General features: G+C 35.3%; 2 protein-coding genes across 3 annotated transcripts; both read right to left on the minus strand.

Annotated features, from left to right (window-relative positions):
* Nucleotides 1-7959: 7959 nt before the first annotated feature.
* Nucleotides 7960-10418, minus strand: LOC120078114 (AP-1 complex subunit sigma-2). The gene is made up of 7 exons (XM_039032334.2): nucleotides 10283-10418; nucleotides 9136-9222; nucleotides 8849-8940; nucleotides 8635-8743; nucleotides 8477-8512; nucleotides 8259-8345; nucleotides 7960-8180 (listed from the first exon to the last, which is right to left on the minus strand). Exons 1-7 carry the CDS (start codon nucleotides 10283-10285, stop codon nucleotides 8109-8111), a joined length of 486 nt encoding a protein of 161 aa, XP_038888262.1. The 5' UTR covers nucleotides 10286-10418; the 3' UTR covers nucleotides 7960-8108.
* A 4547-nt stretch (nucleotides 10419-14965) lies between these two features.
* LOC120078659 (uncharacterized) lies at nucleotides 14966-17916 on the minus strand. Of its 2 annotated transcripts, none has more exons than XM_039032952.2 (2): nucleotides 16680-17916; nucleotides 14966-15363 (listed from the first exon to the last, which is right to left on the minus strand). In XM_039032952.2, the coding sequence occupies exon 1, from the start codon at nucleotides 17793-17795 to the stop codon at nucleotides 16704-16706; it is 1092 nt and encodes a 363-aa protein (XP_038888880.1). In that variant the 5' UTR covers nucleotides 17796-17916; the 3' UTR covers nucleotides 14966-15363; nucleotides 16680-16703. The 2 variants fall into 2 exon arrangements, with proteins under 2 accessions (XP_038888880.1, XP_038888881.1); XM_039032953.2 differs by having other exon boundaries at nucleotides 17027-17872.
* Nucleotides 17917-18137: the final 221 nt, after the last annotated feature.

Genomic DNA, 18137 nt, shown 5'->3' on the forward strand with positions numbered 1-18137 from the left:
AGTTAAATAACCCTAGGTATAACACTCAATGAGAGGAAAACGGGGTATATGATACTTCATTTTACCTTTTCACGATTCTCACTAAAAGTTCACACTGTGAGATCTATACTTGGCCTCAAGGCACCTTTGCTTGTGTCCCCCTACGGATGGTGTTTGTATAAGTCAATATCAAGGTGAATGGAGAGAGTGTTTATAGTAAGTGGGAGCGGGACGTGTGTCAACATATCCCACAGTCTCTCTCATTAGTTGGTAGTAAAGTTTCATGCTCGGCCTCGAGGCACCTTTGCTTGTGTCCCCCTACGGATGGCATTTGCATGATTCTTTACCTTAAACTCCATAAATGGATAGGATTACTTTAGTTTTTATCCCAATTGGTTTTTTCCTATGGTTAACTCATTGGGACGGAACTCTAGAATCTAAAATGAGATGTTACACTTATAAAAATGTTAAGCGAGTTTAAAAAATTTTGGATCGAACAATGGTGACTAATAGTTATAGTAACAAAGAGCGTTTTGTCTATTGGTTGAAATAGTCTCATTTAAGGGGCACCTGATCAATGAGCTTCAGACTTTTCAGTCATTGATGAAAAGTAAGGAACTAAAGGGAGAGGAAAATGTTGCCTCATCCTCAAAGAAATTATACAGAGAATCCTCCTCTGGAACTAAGTCCGTGTCTTTCTTCTTCTAGCACCAAAAAATGGAAGAAGAAGAAGAAAGGTGGAAAAGGGAAAGCTAACCCACTAGCTGCTGCCCAAAAAGGCAAAAAGACCAAGGCTGCAAAGGGAATTTGTTTCCATTGCAACCACGAGGGACATTGGAAGATGAACTACCCCAAATACTTGGCAGAAAAGAAGAAGCCCAAGCAAGGTAAATATGTTTTACTTGTATTGGAGACCTGTTTAGTGAAAAATGATGATTCAGCCTGGATAATTGATTCAGGCGCCACTAACTATGTTTGTTCTTCATTTCAGGAAATTAGTTCCTTGCGGAAACTGGAAGTTGGGGAGATGATGATATTTGTTAGAACTGGGCACATTATCTCAGCTATAGCAATGGAAGAACTTAGGCTCTGCTTACATAAATCTATATTTTACTAGATAATGTATATGTGGTTTCAGGTTTGAAAAGGAACCTGGTTTTTGTAAAATGTCTTCTTGAAAACATTACTCTCTTAATTTTCAAGTAAAATGTTTATTTACAAGAATGGAGTATTAATTTGTTGTGCTAATCTTGAAGATAATTTGTATATGCTAATACTGTTAGCAACTAAAGCCCTCCTAACACTAAAATATTTAAAACTGCGGTAACTCAAAATAAAAGACTTAAAATTTCTACTAAAGAAAATGCCCTTCTTTGGCACCTCAGATTAAAACACATCAATCTCAACACGATTGAGAGATTGGTCAAGAATGAATTCTAAGCGAGTTAGAAGAAAATTCTTTACCAGTGTGTGAGTCATGCCTTGAAGGCAAAATGACTAAAAGATCTTTTGCTGGAAAAGATCATAAGGCCAAATAACCTTTAGAGCTTGTACATTCAGACTTTTGTGGTCCGATGAATGTTAAAGCAAGAGGAGGATTTGAATATTTCATCACTTTTATTGATGATTATTCAAGGTATGAGTATGTTGATTTAATGCAACAACAGTCTAAAGCTTTTGAAAAGTTCAAAGAGTTTAAGACTGAAGTTGAAAATACCTTAAATAAAACGATTAAAACATTTTGATCTGATCGAGGTGAAGAGTTTTTGGATCTTAAATTCTAGAACTATTTGATAGAATATGGAATTGTATCCCAACTCTCAGCACTTGATACACCTCAGCAGAATGGTGTATCAGAAAAAAGAAATCAAACACTATTGGACATGGTTCGGTCTATGATGAGTTATGCTTCCTTGTCGGACTCGTTTTGGGGTTATGTAGTACAGACTACAACATATATTTTGAACTGTGTTCTACCCAAGAGTGTTACCATAACACCTTTGAAATTATGGAATGGTCGTAAAGGTAGTTTACGCCATGTCAGGATCTTGGGTTTCCCAACACATGTGCTTGAGGCAAATCCTAAGAAACTGAAACCTCGTTCAAATTTATGCCTATTTGTAGGCTACCATAAAGGAACGGAAGATGGTTACTTTTACGATCCTAAAGAAATAAAGTGTTTGTATCGACAAATGCTATTTTTCTAGAGGAAGACCACATTAGGGAGCATAATCCCTGTAGTATGATTGTGTTGAATGAATTTTTCGAGGAAACTGTTGAATCTTTAACAAGAGTTGTTGAAGAACCCAACACCTCAACAAGAGTTGTTGAAGTTGGTTCATCTAGTAGGTTATGTCAACCTCAAGTATTGAGGGAACCTCAACATAGTGGGAGGGTTGTGAACCCACCTGTCCGTTACATGGTTTTAACAGAAATCCTAGCTATGGTAGCTGACAGAGATGTTGAGGATCCATTGTCTTACAAGACGGCAATGAAGGATGTTCAAAAAGATGAAAGGATCAAAGCTATGGATCTCGAAATGGAGTCTATGTACTTTAATTCTATTGAGGATCTTGTAGATCAACCTGATGGGATAAAACCTATAGGTTGCAAATGGATATATAAGAGAAAACATGGTACTGATGAGAATGTGCAAACCTTCAAGGCTAGACTTGTGGCAAAGGGTTATACCCAAGTTGAAGGAGTTGATTATGAGGAGACTTTCTCACCTGTTACCATGTTGAAGTCTATCCGGATCCTCTTGTCCATTGCCTCATATTATAACTATGAGATTTGAAAAATGGACGTCAAGACTATTTTTCTGAATGGTAATCTTGAAGAGACCATTTATATGGAGCAGCTTAAGGGATTCATAACCCAAGGTTAAGAGCAAAAAGTTTGCAGGCTTAATCGGTCAATATATGGATTGAAGAAAGCTTTTTAATCTTGGAATATAAGATTTGATATTATGATCAAATCTTATATTCCAATATCGAAAAACTTTCTTCAATCCATAGATTGACCGATTAAGCCTGCATACTACGATCAAATCTCATGGCTTTGATCAAAATGTTGATGAGCCTTGTGTATATAAGAGAATCATCAACAATTTAGTTGCTTTTCTAGTATTGTATGTAAATGATATCCTACTCATTGAGAATGATGTAGGACTACTAACTGAAATTAAGAATTGGCTAGCGACCCAATTCCAAATGAAAGATTTGGGAGAGGCGCAATTTGTTCTTGGCATTCAGATCTTTAGAGATCGAAAGAATAAAACGCTAACCCTGTCTCAGGCATCGTATATTGACAAAATTCTTGTCAAGTTTTTTATACAGAACTCCAAGAAAGGTTTACTACCTTTCAGGTATGAAGTTATATTTTCTAAGGAACTGTGTCCTAAGACATTTTAAGAAGTTGAGGAAATAAGATGGATCCCTTATGTATCGATTGTTGGCAGCCTGATGTGTGCGATATTATGTACTAGACTTGATTTCTGCTATGCGGTAGGATAATTAATAGATATCAGCCTAATCCAAGATATGAATATTGGACCGTTGTTAAGAACATCCTCAAGTATCTACGGAGAACGAGGGACTATATGCTCGTGTATGGTTCTAAGGATTTGATCTTTACAGGATACATAAACTCTGATTTTCAAACCGATATGGATTCTAGGAAATCCACATCAGGATCAGTGTTCATTCTTAACAGAGGGGCAGTAGTCTAGAGGAGCACCAAGCAGGGGTGCACTGTTGACTCCACCATGGAGGCTGAGTACGTAGCAGCTTGTGAAGCTGAAAAAGAAGTTGTGTGGCTTAGGAAATTCCTGACTGATCTGGAAGTGGTTCCAACATGTCAAATTCCATCAGCCTTTATTGTGATAATAGTGGTGTTGTGGCTAATTTCCGAGAGCCTCGGAGTCACAAGTATGGGAAGCATATAGAATGGAAGTATCATCTCACCCGAGAGATTGTGCATTGAGGGGACGTGATCGTCACACAAATAGATTTAGAACACAATGTTGCTGATCCATTTACAAAGGCTCTCACAACTAAGGTGTTTGAGGTCATTTGCAGAGTATGGGTATATGGGACAGGCCCCATTTAGTTTAGGGCAAGTGAGAGATTTTGTATTAGACGCGTTTTATGCCCTAGTTTATTGATTTGTGTACTTATATATTAGTGTAACTTGTATATTGTACACACCACTAGCTTTAGAACAGGTGGAAGATTGTTGGGGTTGATGCCCTAAATCTCATAGGATCATGTAGTTTATGATTGTATTGTAAAAATATTTTAACTTTTTAATAAAATATGAGATGTTTTATTTGACATTTAGTAGCATTAACCCACAAATCAATAAACTAACATTCAAGGTTATCATCTGTAGCTTAAACATGTATGTAAAGACATACAGGTGGATCATGTTTAAGTGATAACCTAAATGGTCTCTAGTAGATGGACAAGGCTGGATACCTTATCCTGGTGACACTACGAGTACGAACACACCCTCTCCTAGCCTGAGAGGGGTTTAGTCATAGTTGGACTATGACTTATTGTTCATTAGAGGGATCAGTGGTACTTAAGGAGTTAGATGTAACTATAGGAACAAAACGGTAATTTTGACCTAACTGAACTTACGAGCAATTCGTGAAGGGTCATCACGTTGTTGACTAGTTACATCCAATGAACACAAAAATATATATATAGTTGAAGAGTGCAACTATCAGTCTTTAGTGGAATGTCCGACAGTTAATGGATGTTGAATAACATAATTAAATGAGTTAAATGAGTTATATATATATATATATTAAAATTAATTTATTTTAATTTTTGAATTTTGTTTAGAGAGGGAAATAACTTCCCCCTATTCTTTCTCAACTCACGTAATGTGAGTGGGTGGTTGGGAGGTTTTTTCATCTTCCTCTTCGCTTTGACAGAGAAGAGGTGACACTAAAAAATTCTATGGAATTTTTTTTCCCAATCTCTCTTAAACTCTCTTATCTCATCTTTCCCTCTCTCAAAATTCGAAAAGTCCACGAACTCTTTGGATTCTCATCCCAAAGAATATAGAGGAAACCAATTGGTGGTGGTCATCTTGATTGTTCGTGATTTTTTGGAGGAGTTTGAAGAAAATGTTATTCAAAGGTAAGGATTTCATAATTCCTTTGTTCTCAATTTTAATTTTAAAAAGCATGTTGTAAAATTCTTGTTGCATATATATATATTATTCTATAAAACTTAGTTTCTGTGGAAACTAAAGATTTGGACGATCCCCTTCTGCTGTGTTCATAAACTATTATAAAAAAGAATAAGTAGTAAGTGACAATAACACTACAATGAGTAGATGTCGTCCGGCCAGTGAATGAATATTATCTGAAATGCATGAGGAAATCCTGGTAGGTTGTACTTGACAATGCAGTTCTTATTGTACCTGAACCTTTTTTTTTGTAGTTCTCTGCCTTACCACTCAATCCTCTTGTAGTCTAGGTAACGTCCTCTCCCATAACACGTTTCCCCAATCCATGGAATTGAAGTAATCCAAATCCTCCAAATCAATTAATAAGGTCTTGTCGATATTAGCCCTCGTCTTCTCCCTTCCCATCATACTCAATTTAGTATAATAGACCAATGTCATCTTCACAACATCCATATCGTTCTCAAACTCCATCCCCTTGTATACTGTCTTTAAGGTACCAATGTGAATGTCCCCTGCAAAAATCATTCTTGAAGTACCTACTACGCAGTGATCCAACTGCTTCACCCTTCCTCACAACTGTTGAATTAGGTGACCACCACAATCTAGTCACCAATAGAAAGTCTTCTTTGGTGAATGCTACAACTATACCATTCAAATCGAATGTCATTGCATCCTTCCTATCGTCTTTAACTTCCCTCAATCGAATGTAATGGACCAATGACCTGTTGAAGATAATGTCCATGTCCACGAATCTAATGGACTGTTGAAGATAATGTTCATGTCCACGAATCGCCCAAATACCGTCTTCCTGAAGAGGGCAAGCTGAGTGGGAGTAAGCTTTTCTTTCACTCACTTGTCAGTCATCCCAATGTAAGAGGATAGGCTAGTCGCTTGGCCTGAGAAACGATTCTGGGGAGGAATCTTGAATTGTCTAGCCATACTGCACAGAATAACAAAAAACATGGGCAAGTAAGAATTTTGTTCAATACTCGATACACGATGCACGATATAAGATACCCAATACTCGATACTCGAGCTCGATACCCGATACTCGATTTCTCGATACCCGATACATGCTACATGGTATCCCTTACTCACTACATTACATGTGACTAGATGGTTGATTATCGAGCATTTGGTTTGATTTTTTACCTTCATGCATAATCCTACTCAAACCCTAAATTCTAGACATTATGAAATAACAAAAATACGAAAACTGAAACAAAACAAACTCGTGGTCCAGCTAAACATGCAAGATATGAAAATAGAAATGAAAACTTTATTGGTTGAGTATGAGTAACATGCAAGTGCATATCGAGGAACATGATGCCAAAATATAACAAAGAACAAATGAATGATGAAAAAATACAAACGAGGAGAAGAATGTTACTTGATGCAGAGATAATCGAGTTTCGAGTGTAGAGGTGTTGTCGTCAAAGGATATACAATCGAAAGAACAAAAAGAATAGACTGAGCTAACACGAAAGTGTTGAAATAATGGACTTCAAACGCCTTTAAACGGGTTAGGAATGCAAAATAATCGAGTATCGAGTATAACGTGGATATGATCGAGCATACACATGTGATTGCAGCCGTATCGAGTGACCATGCATTGAGGAACGAGTGACGAGCCATCGATGATCAAGTAACTTCGTATTAGCAAGGCAGGATGCATCTCAAGGACGAATCGATAAAATAACATGCTTATGACGTAAGCAGAATGTCACTTTCTATTATTTTCCCAAGTAGTCATTTTTCTTTTGGGCATTCTAAGCAAGGCCATCCATAAAAAAAAAATCAAACTCAAAGTCAGAAAGTAAAGCTTGGAAGCATAATATTTAAGGGAAAAAATTATCAAGTTCGCTTAAATAACACAAGATCCTTATTGGTTTAGGGTTGGCTAAACCTCTCAAGAATTCAAGGAAGTCATATAAGGAGGAGGCACAATACAAGGATTGGAGGATCTTGGACATCTCAATTTAAAATAAAATAAAACAAAGAAAAACAAAGTGCCAAATCTTGGGTGATACTGAATGCAATGTATGTGGGTGATTTTAAAATTGCTAAAATTATTTTTGTCATGTTCGAAACACATTTATATTCACGCAAAATTAATTTTCTATTTAATTTGTGTTTGAATGCATTTATCATATCATCAAGATTAGTTTTAAATTATTAAAAGCATGTTTTAGAATGATTTTAAAAATGTCAAAAATGATATTAACCATTTTAGAATCACTTCCAAACATGTCAGTCATGGTTAGGCAAAAAGGAGTTTGTGAAAGCAAGCAGGAAGAAACGTCAGGGCAGTCTTGCTTCACGTGAAGGCTGCTGGTATGGGGGTAGGGTACGATACTAAAGGTCCTCGGACTGCTAATGCTAATGCTTTCTTTTTAGGTGCATAATCTAAGAGACCAATCCCCAAGGGAGGACAAGGGAGTAGCTCTACTCCTGCTATCTAGCTTTGAACTCGGAAGTAGTATCTCAAGTTTGCTATCCATTTCCCTGGCATCCATCCCGAGAGCGAAGCTATGCTGAAAAAGATTTCAAATTGATATGAGTCTTCTATGTTCTCACCCTCCCTGTTCCCCAGCAACTTCAAGGCAACCAAAGGGGGCGTAGAGGGTGATGGAACAACGTCCAAGCTGTGATAACTCAGCAGCATCAACATGCTTCTCAGCAAAGAAAGACTGTTTCTAGCAAGCAATAACATTTGTTTTCGTGATTAACAATAGAACATCCAGGAAAATATTTCGCCAGATTGATGGAATCACTGGAAAATCAGAAAAAGCAATTTGTGTAATACTACAAATGCAACAAGCAAAAATAAGGCATTCAGTTGTTTGATACAAGTTCAGATAACATATAATTACAATACTTCAGAACAAATCAATTTCACAAAAACTGAAACATACACTCAAGTATTCCTACTTGGTGGCCTGTGCAATTATATTACTTATTGAACTAGCTTGCTCCTTTGCAGTCTCCACCAACGAATCCTACAATGGAATATCAATTGCTGTATCAGCTAAATTGAAATCATAACGAAGGTATTGCAAAGATAAAGGAGAGAGTACCTGTGCAGCTATCAATCTTGCTACTGTTTTCTTGCTTGATTCTTGGAGTTCGCCAGCAATTAGAAGCTCATCCAATATATAATAGGCCTTCAATGTTAAAAATAATAATAATAAATAAATAAACAACGTGTCCAAAGTTTCGGAGGCAAGTAATTCAGAGGCAATGAAATGCATATTAAAGAGAAGGTGGACATTTAATATAAGCAAGTAAATAATACCTTGTGAAAGTTGAAGATCAAATCCAACTCACAGACCTACAGACATAAATGGAAGATCATAAAAATGCAGAAAAGAAATGTCAGTTTAGATTGTTAACTAAAGAGGGTGCAAGAAGAATAGTCTCAAACAACTTGGAACTAAAATCGAATTCACTTACACTGCCGAAGTAACGGTCCAAAATCTCAACATAATGATGAATAATTTCAAGGATCTCTAATTCATTGTCATCCTGATCAATGCACATGCAAAAGTAAAGACTAGCATATCTGCATTCCAAGTCCAGTAGTATCATCATTCATCACATTTAGAACGGGCAACGTGGACAAAATAAAAATTTGGGTTGCAGAACACATTAATAAACCATGAAGTACCTTTTATAGACGGCTTTGAGTCCCCTCCATTCCACAAAGTTACAAAGCTTAGGGCCCCGATTTAGAATCATTCCACTAAGCTCACGGATAACCTTTTTAAAGAACATGAGCAGACACAAGCATATGCCATAATGTGGTAAGTCCAACAATAAATCTAAGTCTTATTAAAGAAAATACACTTTGAGATATGTGGAAAGCCTACAAGCTTTTGCAAATATTCTTATTGATTGGAAATTCAATGAAGCTATTAGCATTAAATTACATAATGAGGCAAATAGCTGACCTACCTTAGATCTCTCCTTCTGAGAATAAGGAGAATACCATTTTGTCAACCTTACTTTTCCTTGTCTACTTATAAGAAGCACAAAGTGAATCTGGAAGTTTACACCAACATCAGTTAGAACACCATGCAAGATATAGATTAGGCCGTCTTTGCTTTTTTGGGGAACCAAAAAGTTGAAGATATGAACACTGAACTTAAGTTGCACCAGCACAGAGGAGAACGATTGTTTTATGAGAAACCAAGCTTTTATGGAAGAAAAAAGAGAGCATGCAACAGGAAAAGCTAAAGAGCATACAAAAAACACCCAAAACCAAAGATGCCAAACACTTAAACCCTACAAAAAGGGGCTCCAGTCCAAAATTGTAAGAACTTACGGGTAATTAGCAAAAGTCTTGAGAAGAGAGCAAGAATAAGATTCAGGAATTTATGTCTGAAACACATTCACAAGCTTGAGAACAAAAGAAATGAAATAAATCGCCACTCCTCCAGTCTAGACATGGACAACAGAACACATATCTCCACAATGGTATGATATTGTCTACTTTAGGCATAAACCCTTATGTCTACTTTGTAATAAACCTTCTGGTTTTGTTTTAAGAACCACTCTAAAAGGTGCAAATATCAATGGAGATAATTATTATTACTTATATATCCATGATCATTTCCTTCCGTAACCAATATGGAACTTTGTTTGAACCTAACATTATTAGCTCAATAGAGAAGAAATAGCTCTGCCCAAGGGAGGCACAACCAAATGAGGGAGTTAGAACAGACCACGATTACAATCCCAAACCACCTAGCAAGACTAAATCCAAATCCCAAGATAAAAGAACTATTCCTGAAATTCCAGATGCTATGCAGCGACATAAACGAATGAACACGACAAATCAAACAACAAATAGAAACGAAAGTTGGGTAATTCGGATGTCAGCTAAGCAAAGATCTGAATCTTTACAACAACAAAACCACTCCAAATCAACTTAAGATCGAAACAACAATACAGAAGCAAAATAAAGAACCAATTAAACCATGCCATAAAGAAAGAGCAAACCAGATCCACGATGAGGAAGACTTAAACGCATTGAACAACGTGATTTCACCCTTGAAACAAACAAAATCCAGAAATAAATCAAAACAATGAAATCACTTACCATTTTCCTGTGAACTTTCAAAAATAAAAAATCTCAAATCCAAAATCCTCAACAAGAATTCGATCTCTCCGATCAGAGTACAGTTTCTTCTCCTCCGTCGTTCTGCTGTAGAATATAATTTCTTCAGAATTCCTACCCGCCAAAGACATCGGGCTCGAAATGGGCCCAGTTCAATTAGGCCCATTTAATTCGACTGGGCCTACAAATCGGCCTTTGGGCTTTTCGTACAAAAAAATTTAAAAGCCCAATCTCAAAGCTTTTTGGATCTAATTAATCCGTTTTACCGGGGAATCAATCGTTGACGATTAAAATTGTCTAGTCGTTGACTTTTTTATATAAAAAAAAAAACGTTGACCTTTTTCTCGTACGTGAGCGCGTGGGATTAAATTATTAAGGGAAAAGATAAAGTAGTTTCCTAACGGGCCATTAGCATCCATCTAGACTTTATTATAGTTTAAGATGTCAGATTTCAAACCCATTTTTAGAATGTTAAACAAACAATTGTGCATTAACCATTTTTAAATGTAATTTTAATAGTGCATTTAGATTGATTTACAGAAAATTTTCACAGATCGAAAAAATATCAAATTATTTATAAAAATAATAAAAAAGATATTGATAGACAATAGTAGATTTTTATCAACTTCTATCACATAATATTAATGATAGACTTCTATCAGTTTCTATATCAAAGTAGATTAAATGTTGCTAGTTTGTGTAAATAGTTTCCATTATTTTTATATTTTTGCAAATCCCCCTTGATTCACTTATAATAATTTAAAATTTAACTGTAACATTCATAAGTTCCAAATGATATTTTTCGAACAATATTTGAAGGAGAGTGTAAATTAATACATTTATGAAAGTTTAGAATTTAAAGTGATACAATCATTAATTCAAATTTTAATTGATACGAGTCCTAAAACTTAAAGGTATAAATTAGGGAAATTTTCAAATAAATAAAAATAAGCCAACTTATTTATAAATATTGTAAAATGTCGCGGTCCATGAAACACCATGATAGATTTTAATCACTAAGGGTGTGTTTGGTGTGTGATAAAAGTAGAGAGTTGAGTTGTGTTGGTAATTATTATCTGGAGAGTTAAATTATCTAGGAAGTTAAATTGACTGTGTTTGTTTGTAGAGTTGAGTTGATAATTATTGTCTGTGTTTGTTATGAGTTGGGGATCTGATGCAGTTTTTTTGTATTATATATTGAATCTTACTAACTTAACTTTATTATTTCACATATCATATAGTTTATTTTTATATAATATGGATAGTATATTTGGAATTGAAATTGTACATAGGATAATTACTTTTCATTTGATTATGATGGTGAGAATGTGATGTAGTATAGTAACATTTTTCATTTCCAAAAAAAATTCACAAAATATATGTTATTTTCGATACTTATAATATCCGTGTCATAATATAAACACAAAAATTACATGTCATGACATATGCAAAAAAAAAAAAAAAAAAAAATAGATCTGGGTCCAAACGGCAAAGATGAGGGAAGATAGAAAGAAATGAAAATAGAATCTAAAGGTTTGACGATAAAAAAAAAAAAAAAAAAAAAAAAAAAAAAAAAATCAGATCTGGATCCAACTGGCAAAGAGTGAAGAGAGAAAGAAATTAAAGTATATTGATTTTTAGGGTTAGTTTTGAGGGGATAAAAAAGAGGAGTTTTGAGTGGATAAAAAATGGTTTTAATAACCCATAGGTTTTCTTTATGGGCTTATATCCATTTATCAAACACCTCCTAAGTGATAGAAGTCTACTGCAGTTTATCCATTGATAGAAGTGACATTCCGCTATATTATTTTTCAATAGTTTTACTACTTAAAATAATTACCTTATACATTGATATTTTTCCCAAAAATTTATTTTCGATTTTGTTTTCTATTTATTTACTATTATATGATAATGGTTTGCTTTTGATTGAACTTGATTACTTGGAATTGCTTGATAGTTGTTCTGCTATTCTAATGAAATTATTCTAATGATTATATAAGATGGTCAATTCATAAAATAAACTATTAGGTCAAACATGTTAGGATTAGGACTAAATTTTTGTGCTAAAAATCATTTTTAAACAATTCTATAGCCCACCCAAATAATCCTTAATTCTTTATTTGTTTTATTGGCTTAATTTTTTTAAATGGTTGCTTTAAAAGATGTCTAAGCAAATTAAAAACCTTAAAAGGGTAACCCATTTTAATACATGAAAACTCCCTTTTAACTATAAAAAAGGCCAAATGAAAAAAAAAGCTTTTGAAAAGAAAATAAATAAATAAACAAACACAAAGGCTGACAAAACAACCCATTTAAAAAAGAATGACAAATATATATACTTTTTTAAGTGTAACAAGATGTTATCGATTTTTGACTTCTGAATTAATATTAGATTGACAAGACGACTTGATCGTTCAAGACAACAATTCAATAGTGACATTTAACGATCTATATTATCCATACGAATTAAGTTGTACTAATTGAACTATCTTGGAAACAATGGACCGCACTCAGATTCCTAAAAGATTTACAATGCTTGAAAGAGGAAGGATCTGCAAAGAGGGCAGGTAAAGTGGTTTCTTTGTAGCCAATTCTCAATACATTCTAGATGGAAAACATGGCTGCAATTATGCAGCTGGCTCACCAAATCTTCTCTGGTGAACTCCGCCAAGCAAACGGAGCAAATCTCCTCCTCCGATCCGCCACCGCGCTGCAGTTCTTTGAACCTATAAACCAGAAGTTTTACCTCACACGCTGTCTCAAGCGTCTGACACATCCTGCCCGATAGAATGCCGAACATGCTCACGATGGCTGCCTTCAGTTGAAGCAGAGGGATCAACAAACAAGTTAAGAAGACAATGGTGGCCATGGACATTGAACCTCTACATGCCAAGCCTATCATTCTGCCAAAAATAAATAAATAAACTCAAGACCAGCAGCTGCTGCTTCTTTTTCTTCTCTGTTGGTTTCTTTCTGTAACCATGGAAGAACAAGAGGCATTTATATAGTAGGAACTTGGCTTACCATAATCAGGTGGGTTGACTTCAGGCCTTGACTTTTGGAGGAATATAACCAACCAAGGATATTTGACTCATAATATATTATAGATTATGATTTTGGGAAAGGGAAGCTTAATTGTATATTGTAACGATGAGAATCTATAAAATATTGATCCATATAATACTGACCAATCTTGTTGCACCCAACAACTGAACTCTGCTAATAAATCCTCCTGCTTGTAAGGGTTCTTCACTAAAACCAACCAAATCAAACCGAATGACAAGATCTAACTGAACCAAACCAAAAATTCAGTTTTTTACTGAAATATCGGTTTGGGTTGGTTTAAGATTATAAGGAAAGTCGAAGTTTTTGGTTCGTTTTTGGATTTGAAAACCAAACCAACTGTTTATATAATATATAGATCCAAAAATTGAAAATCGAACCCAACTGAACCATATATCTAAAATTGAATATATGCCGTTCAATTCGGTTCAGCAAAATCGAATTAAACTGTGACCAGCTTGTGCAAAGAAAAGAGTTTATTATTTGTGAAGTTAAGTGTGCAGTGATGTAAATGGTTGCTTTTATGCACTTGAATTTATGTAGTTAGCGATTAATAACTAAAATGGGAAAACATCCACACGAAGCATGAACTTGAACCTTAAAATTTTGCTAACTGCAAGTATAGATCAATTGGTTAAACACAAATTATCGATTAAAAAGTAAAAGGTTCAAATCTCTACTCTCACCTAACCCACATGTTATCGAACTTCATCTAAAAAATAAAAAAAAAAAAATAATAAATAAACCCCTCAAAATTTGTGAAACGAAGATTTCATAAAATCCATTGGGTTTCTTTATTAATATTTTAGTGTGTTAGAACCATGATTCCGGCTGGAAAGGAGGGCCGGCGCCGACCCCACATTGCACTCAATACTTCATAAGTTAGTCAATGCCTCAAGTATCTAAACATCCACATGATGCCAAAATCCAAAATTTTCCATTCATATCTTAATACCACCCTTTCATTTCACTCGTAATAACAATTAACAATAAGAAAACAAGAGAATCCACCTCCCTTCCCAAGTTTTGACTAAACTTGCAGTTCAAGATAGAATAATACCGACCAAATCACCTATGCTCCTGTAAAGAAAATATATATATATCTGATGAGTTGTGCCTTAGCTTTAAAAAAAATGGGTACCTTGCAACGTGGACTTTCTTTCTCATTCTCCTCTCCAGAGCCAGATGGTGTGTCTGTTCCATATTCTTCACTCTTCTCACCTAAATTAAATATAATATAACAGGGAGTAGAGTACAGCCATGAACAGAACTCAACACAAAATCAACAATCAAGGATACTTCATGTTTTTTATTAAATCAACAATTAACTCAAAATTTTAACGGAGGAGTTACGGTAAATTTAATTATACCAACACTTAATACTCCCTTTAATCGTGGGATTAAAACTTTGTAGAAAACCTACAAGTAGAAATCAATATTAATTGGAGAAGAAATGACGTTAAAGAAGTTTGAATACAAGATCTCTTGCTCTTATGTCATGGTAAATCACCAATCAACCTATTAGGTTAAGCTTTTGGGTTAGATTGAAACACTTTGTATGTGTACAGCTCTTTATAATCAAATAAGGGAAGTCAAGCCTGATTGGAAAAAAAAATGTCAATCTCTCTATAGTCATTAGTGGTAGGAAGCAAGGAAATATTCATAACTTTACATAATTGTTGTTAAAAAAAGAATCTAAGAGGTAAATGGCAAATTTAACACATTTTCTGATGTTCAATCTTGCAAAAAATATCCATCATAAACCGTAGCTAATCTCTTCCAGGCCGATTGATCCACAGTCTTTCACAACGGTCGATGAACTTGACTGCACAAGTTTTTGTTCCCCAAACTTGACCTGCTTTTAGAGCTCATTTCAATAGTTGCATTGTTCGCTCTTCAACCAGTATTTTATTCTTCAACACAATCATTACATTCTGGCTACTGAGTTCCAATGTTTTCAACTTGTGGCTTCTTCTCAGTGATATGATTGGTATCTTCACCTACATAATCATACAGATAAACATTTACACTTGGGAGCTGCATAACCTTAGCCATATCCATAATTAACAGAATAAAAATTATGCGCCCTTATTTAATGAAAACTCCGGTTTGATCCATCATAATAATAATAACCAAATACTCTAGAAGTAATAAAGGGTACGAACTCCTACTTCTCAATCCCATAAGAAGCACCTTTGCTCGCAAATATTTAACCATAATAATTGAATTGTGATCCCTCATTGAGCATCCAAGTCAAAATCTTCACAATCAGTTATTCTTCTTGATTGAAATGTAATTAATGATGCAGTGAGAAATACAAACATAATTCTTAGTTTTTCATAACAGTGATGAATATGCTGATGCAGAAAAAAAAATTTGAGTATCATTTAAAGGCAATTTGAACCTTTTCAATCGGGTAAGCTCAAGGTGGTTTTTATCCATGTAAACTTTTACACTTCCAGCTGGTGTTGATAAGAAAAAGAAGATGAAGAGGGAGAAGAAAGAGAGGGACGGGGAACCAGCACCACTAAGTAAGATTTACACATAAGTTATTGTATGTTTATGCCTATGTGAGTGATTTTGGAAGCTTTAAATGTGTGCGCTTATCTTATTGTCCTTGGTTATTAGGTTGGGCTAGCTTTATGTTGAGTGATACTAGAAGTTGTAAACTTGTGCAGTAAGCTTGAGGTGGACCAGAGGAAATCAAAAGTCACCTAGGCAACATTATTTCCAGTGAAGATAACAAAGAGAAACGAGGGTGGGCGGAAGGCGGAAGATTATGACAAAGATGTCTACGTAATTATAAATAATAGTTAAAACCCAAAAGGTCTTTTGGCTTCAAGGACGAAGGTTTTTCGTTAGGAATCATTTTACACAAATGGAGTCCCATCCTCAAGTGGCACTCCCTTTTGTGAGCTTGGTTTCTTGGATGGCTATGTACTCTTTCATTTTTTTCCTCATTGAAAGCCTGATTTTCACCTAAAAAATAGTTAAAACCTAGAAAGCTCCTAAAAGAGTTACATGAACCACCACTTTTACAAATCACAACCATCCTTAAACGCTGATGAAGATATAAAAAATTTAATAAATTTGATTAAACTAAATAAAATATGATAAGTTGTAAAGATTGTAAAGACTAAGGTAGCAAACGATCTATTCTCCTTTTCTTCTTTTCCTTGTTTCGTACCTTTTCAATTTTGTACCCAACAATTCGCACAAGCTTAAGAAGCTATCACACGATTGAAGACAATTTGTTACAGTAAACATAACTTGAATTAGCGAAGGTTACATAAGAGGGAAAGGAAAGAAGACTTACAACTTGTAAACTACGACAACAATCTCAGAAAAATTCCTTTTTATTCTTCTTCCCAAAGACCACTTCCCAGATATGTGGTGAAAATGGAGCTCTTTTATTTAAAAGTTCTCTTAAAGCTTTCTCATTAATCAAGAACCCCTTTTGCTTCAAGGTTTCTACGACACTATGAGCTTCATCCACGCCCTTTTCATTGCATAACTCATCAATTAAGCCAACAAAAGTGTTTAGATTTGGAGAATGCCCAGATTCTAACATCTCAATACAAAAAGCTACAGCATCCTCTAATTTTTTGCATTTGTATAATCCCTGTATCAAGACACCGAAACTGAAGGCATTAGGAGGAATACCATTATTCTGCATTTTCCTGAAAATCCTAATTGCTTCATCAAGCTTCTCCGCCTTGCAAAACCCATCAACGACAGCAGTGTAAATCACAACTTCTGGAATTGTACCCTTTTCACGAATCAAAGCAAATAGCTTCATTGCTTCTTGAATAAGCCCATCTTTACAGAGTCCATCAAGCATAGCGACAGCGTTGGGAATTAGACCAGTCTCCTTCATTTTCCTGAATATCTCATCGGCTTCTGGAGGACGCTGCGGTTGCGACTGCTTCTCCTGCATTGATTCAGATAACCGAGCAGAAGAACTCTCCTCAGTCTTCTCTATACTACTACTCTGATTATCAGTGTTCAGCTTGAATCTTTCAAGAAAGCTAAAATCCTTCTGAGTTAAAGACTCATTCCTTTGCCGCGAAATCGACGCTTCATTTGCGAATCGAGAAGAGGAACCTTCCGAACGTCTATTAAAGCGTTGATTCCGATTATCATCAGGGAAAGGCGCAGATACTTCCTTATTGAAATTGGGAACTCGACGAGCTTCGCGATGATCCGGAGGAGGAGAACGCCGCTGCGGAGGGCTGGTTCTTGGCTCGGACTTTGAGAAGGCCCAATCGTCATCGATGGAATTGGAGGCAAAACAGCGAGATTGCGCCGGCGAGAGTGAGAAATTCGGCATTCGCAATGAATCGTGGAGCAGAGGAAAATCTCTTTCCCATTTCCGAATTGTTGAAGACAAAATCTTCCAAACTCGAAGACGAGATTGAAATTGAAACGCCATAAGAATCTTGAGCCAAGAAATTATGAAGAGATTGCTATAAGACGAAAAATGATGGAAGACGATGAAAGGTGATATGGGAGTTAGGGTTTTAGAGGGGACATTTTGGGAAAATTCCACAAAATGACCTGAAACCCAAAGACTTTTCTATCAATGACCTCTTTCTAAAAACTTTTCTAGTACTAACCTTTTTCCCATGCAAAAATTTAAAATTACCCCTAGTTTTTAAAAAATCTCTCTCTCCCTCCATTTCGTTTATTTCTTGATAGTTGAGAGAATATGAAGCGAGCATTTAGATATTACCGAGCGATCAGATAGAGATTACTAAGCGATTGTATAGAGAAT

The sequence above is a fragment of the Benincasa hispida genome, chromosome 5 (assembly GCF_027475165.1).
Source record: "Benincasa hispida cultivar pf3 chromosome 5, pf3_genome.v1.1, whole genome shotgun sequence".
Lineage (NCBI taxonomy): Eukaryota > Viridiplantae > Streptophyta > Magnoliopsida > Cucurbitales > Cucurbitaceae > Benincasa > Benincasa hispida.

Bases quoted from the DNA above. Each gene is read 5' to 3' on its own strand.
- LOC120078114 (XM_039032334.2), bottom strand. The intron at 8,744-8,848 runs GTACTTCATGGT...CTTGGAATGCAG, and splicing joins CTCAAAGCCGTCTATAAAAG to ATATGCTAGTCTTTACTTTT. The intron at 8,513-8,634 runs GTAAGTGAATTC...TTATGTCTGTAG, and splicing joins TGGACCGTTACTTCGGCAGT to GTCTGTGAGTTGGATTTGAT.
- LOC120078659 (XM_039032952.2), bottom strand. From the start codon at position 17,795: ATGGCGTTTCAATTTCAATCTCGTCTTCGAGTTTGGAAGATTTTGTCT.